Source organism: Prionailurus viverrinus, chromosome D3 (genome assembly GCF_022837055.1).
Source record: "Prionailurus viverrinus isolate Anna chromosome D3, UM_Priviv_1.0, whole genome shotgun sequence".
Classification (NCBI taxonomy): Eukaryota; Metazoa; Chordata; class Mammalia; order Carnivora; family Felidae; genus Prionailurus; species Prionailurus viverrinus.
The window spans coordinates 58,364,663-58,368,613 of record NC_062572.1 but is presented as its reverse complement, the minus strand read 5'-3'; the positions used below and the strand labels follow the sequence as shown (position 1 = coordinate 58,368,613).

Genomic DNA, 3,951 nt, shown 5'->3' with positions numbered 1-3,951 from the left:
GCGCTGCTGGCTGATGCGAGGGCAGGTCTGGCTGTGGGAATGGGGATCCTTGTCTGGCAGAGCTCTCCTGCAGGAAGCCGCAGCTTTCCAAGGTCAGGAGCTGGGAGAAAACGACAGGCTGACTTCTAAGAAGAGCTCAGACCTGGGACAGCTGGACCAGCCTACAAGACGAGCACCTTTTCTGTAACACAGGTCCAGGAACTGTCTGATTTTTAACCAAAAAGAACAACAACAACAACAACAACAACAACAAAAGAGTTTAAAACTTGCATTTGCAAGTGTCATCTGAGCTGGAACGGCTACAAGACAATGTATCAGTGTTAAAATTAAAGTGAAAATTAAGCACACGTCACCCTATTAGTCAGCGTTTTAAGGCTGTATTATTGCTAAGTTCAGAAAAAGAGTTAAAGAATCTATTTAAATGCAAATGTGCCATAAAACCGACTAACGGCAATGCATCTCTGAAATGCTCTCAGCCCTTCTTTCAGCAGACTCTGCTCATAATAGCGTTGGTTTTTTTTTTTTTTCCCCCAACTTGGGGAATAATATCTCCGAGAAATCCTGTGTTGGTGGAGTGCAGCTGTGTGATTACCTGGGGGTGGGAGATGCGTGGGAGGAGGGATCAGGGCTCCCGCTGGGGCGGAATCTGCACTCATGCCCCTGCGCCCTCCGGGACTGGTTGTGCAGCACAGAAGCCCGGCTTGGTGGCCATCAGGCAGGGCTTAGGGCTTGTGCCTAGAATTGTCCCCCGCTGGCCCTGCTGATTACCGTGCTCCAGAGCAGCCGAAGCTGGGGTTGCTCACAGACCAGGGAGCAGTGTGGTGCCCTGACCCAAGGACTGAATTGAGACACTCCTCCGAAGGAGGCAAGCACAGCACCTGACCCAGAGGGAGTAAACTGCCAGTGTTGACCACTAAACCCTCTGCCCCACACAGGAAGGAGGCAGGGAGCTGACAGACCCTCACGGAGACCCTGCGCTGTGCCAGGTGCCAGCCTCATCCTCATGATGGCCCTCTGGAGGAGGCCTTATTGCCCTGACTTGACAGAGGTTGGGAACAGGGGGCACAGGCAGTGGGTGGTCGTTGACATCGGGCTTCTGTGAGAGGACTGGCCCAGCCCCCGCCCTGCGTGTGGAGAGGAGTAACTAGGGCACCAGGCAGCTATGGCAGAGCTTGGTGATGAGCCTGGCCTGGTGCTGGGTGAAACCATCTGCTTCTCCCCATCAAGGCTGGGGGCCCACCCTGGGAGCAGCCAGGGATCCCAAGGTGTATCCAAAAGCCCATGGTTACCCTCGGCCCTGTCTCCTCAGCTAAGAGGGGACTGTGTACCTGAAAGCCCCTCAAACTCCCAGAACAATGTAAGAACTACCTTGTTTAAGGTAGACTCTGTCAGGGAGCAGGCAAAGCCCACCTCGCGCAGCTCACCTCATCTCCATCACTGAACCCGTGGGTACCTCAAGGTAGGACCATGGCCCAGCCCGTGTGTGCAAGCAATAAAAATGTGTCGAGTGTTTGAAAACTGCTGCTCGGGCATGTAATATAGATATGGGGCAGAATTTATAGATATTATAATTTTAATATAAAATTAGCATTTATGTCGCTCTTTTTACTTTGGTTTATTTGGAGCCATTCAGAATTTGGTTTGAGGGACCCTATGCTAAGATGGGTTGTTCTCTAAGTACCCTACCCCCACCCCCCAAAGGACCCGCTCCCTTCAGGACTCATGCGTGGATGGCCTTGGGAAGAAGGAATGCAGGGCTGTTGAAAACCTCCACTTCTGTTCTTCCTCTGTTTGGGGGACACCATGGGGGGAGGCACAATTTGGGTCTGGGATTGCTTTTCTGCCTGGAAGAAGGCGCCAGAGCCAGGGCCAACGAGGGGGCTAAAAGTGGTGCTCAGGGCTTAGAATAAATTGGTTCAGGCAGGGATCATACATGTAGTTCAACTCTTGGGAATTCAGCCAAGCAGCGGTGGCCTTCAGAGGACTGATTGCAGAGGAAGGGACCCCCAGCTGTGGTAGCAGGAGGGGAATAGTGCCTAACCAAGAAAGCATGAGAGAAACTGTCACCTAAGGAGACCTTGCCCGGTACCAGACACGTGCACTATTTTATGTGATCGTCCCTCCAGCCATCTCTGTTTGCAGACAGCATAATCTTGAATAGACGAAATATTTAGGAATGCACTAAAATCCAGAACTAATTAATGAGGTCAGCAAAATTACAGAATACAAGATCAATACACCAAAATATAAACTGTGCATACAAGATATGAAAAAAATGGTACTTGTGTATACTTGGAATGAATAATCCAAAAGTGAAATTAAGAAAATAATTACATTTACAATAGCATCAAAAAAATAAAACAGGAATAAATTTAAGAAGTACAAGCCTTGAACACTGAAAACTATAAACATTATAGAAAGAAATTAAAGAAAACCTAAATAAATGGAGAAGATTTAATATGTTTAAGATGACAATACTCCCTAAGTAACCTACAGGTTCAGCACAATCTCTGTATAATTTCAAGTGCCTTTTTGGCTAAAATTGATAAACCGATCTTGAGATTCATATGAAAATGCAAGGGACCTACAATAGCCCAAACAAAGAAGAAAGTGGAGGATTCACACTTGCCCATTTCAAATTTCCTACAAGGCTACTGTATCAGGGCACTTGGGTGGCTCAATTGGTTACACATGTGAGTCTTGATATTGGCTCAGGTCATGATCTCATCGTTGTGAGATCAAGTCCCGCATTGGGTTCCTGCTTGGGATTCTCTCTCTCCCTCTCTCTCTGCCCCTCCTTTGCTCGTGCGTGCACGCGCTCTCTGTCTCTGTCTCTCTCTCTCTCTCTCAAAATAAATAAATAAATAAATAAATAAATAAATAAATAAATAAATAAATAAATAATTTTTAAAAAGGCTACAGTATCAGGAAAATATGCTACTGGCATAAGAATAGACATACAGACCAGTGAAACAGAATTGAGAGTCCAAAAATAAACTCGTATTCACATTTATAGTCAATAGATTTTCAACAAGGGTGCCAAGACAATTTAATGGGGAAAGAAGTCTTTTCAGCAACTTGATATTCATATACGAAAGAACACTTCCTCAAACATACATATGTAAAAGTTAACTCAAATGTATCCTAGACCTAAATGTTAGAGCTCAAACTACAAAACTCTTAGAAAGCTCTCTTTTCCTGTCCGGCTGCTTGAAGCTCAGCTGCCATCATGAATGACACAGTAACTCTCTAGACCAGGAAGTTCATAACCAACTGACTACTTCAGTGGAAACAAGTGGTCATTGATGTTCTTCACCCTGGAAAGGCAGCAGCACCTAAGACATATTTGGGGGAAAAACTAGCCAAGATGTACAAGACCACACCAGATGCCATCTTTGTATTTGGATTCACAACCCATTTTGGGGGTGGCAAGACAACTGGCTTTGGCATGATTTATGATTCCTTGGATGATGCAAAGAAAAATGAACCCAAACATAGACTTGCAAGACATGGCCTGTGTGAGAAGAAACAGACCTCAAGAAAACAGCAAAAGGAACACAAGAACAGAATGAAGAAAGTCAGGGGGACTGCAGAAGACAGGGTTGATGCCGGGAACAAGTGAGCCGGAGACTGGACAACAGAAGGAATAAAGATTCTGCAGTGGCTCTGCAGTGACTGTGCCAATTTTTCAGGAGAGAGTTAATAAACTAAGAACTTTTATGTGAAAAAAAAAAAAGTCTTAGGAAAAAATATAGATGTAAACACGCATGACCTTGATCAGAACAAGCATTCTTAGATACGACACCAAAAGCACAAGCAATGAAAGAAAAAAAAAAGATAAAACAAACTTCGTAAAAATTAGTTTTGTGCTTCAAAGGACACCACCAAGAAAGTAAAAAGACAACTTACAGAAGAGAAGAACATTTTTGCAAATCATATATGATAAAGGAC

At 45.0% G+C, this 3,951-nt stretch overlaps 1 protein-coding gene across 1 annotated transcript; it reads left to right on the top strand.

The window, feature by feature from the left end:
* Window positions 1-3,229: 3,229 nt before the first annotated feature.
* LOC125149261 (40S ribosomal protein S24-like) lies at window positions 3,230-3,622 on the top strand. Its single transcript, XM_047828113.1, is given in 1 exon segment — window positions 3,230-3,622. A coding segment is annotated over 1 exon segment (393 nt).
* The last annotated feature ends 329 nt before the right edge of the window (window positions 3,623-3,951 follow it).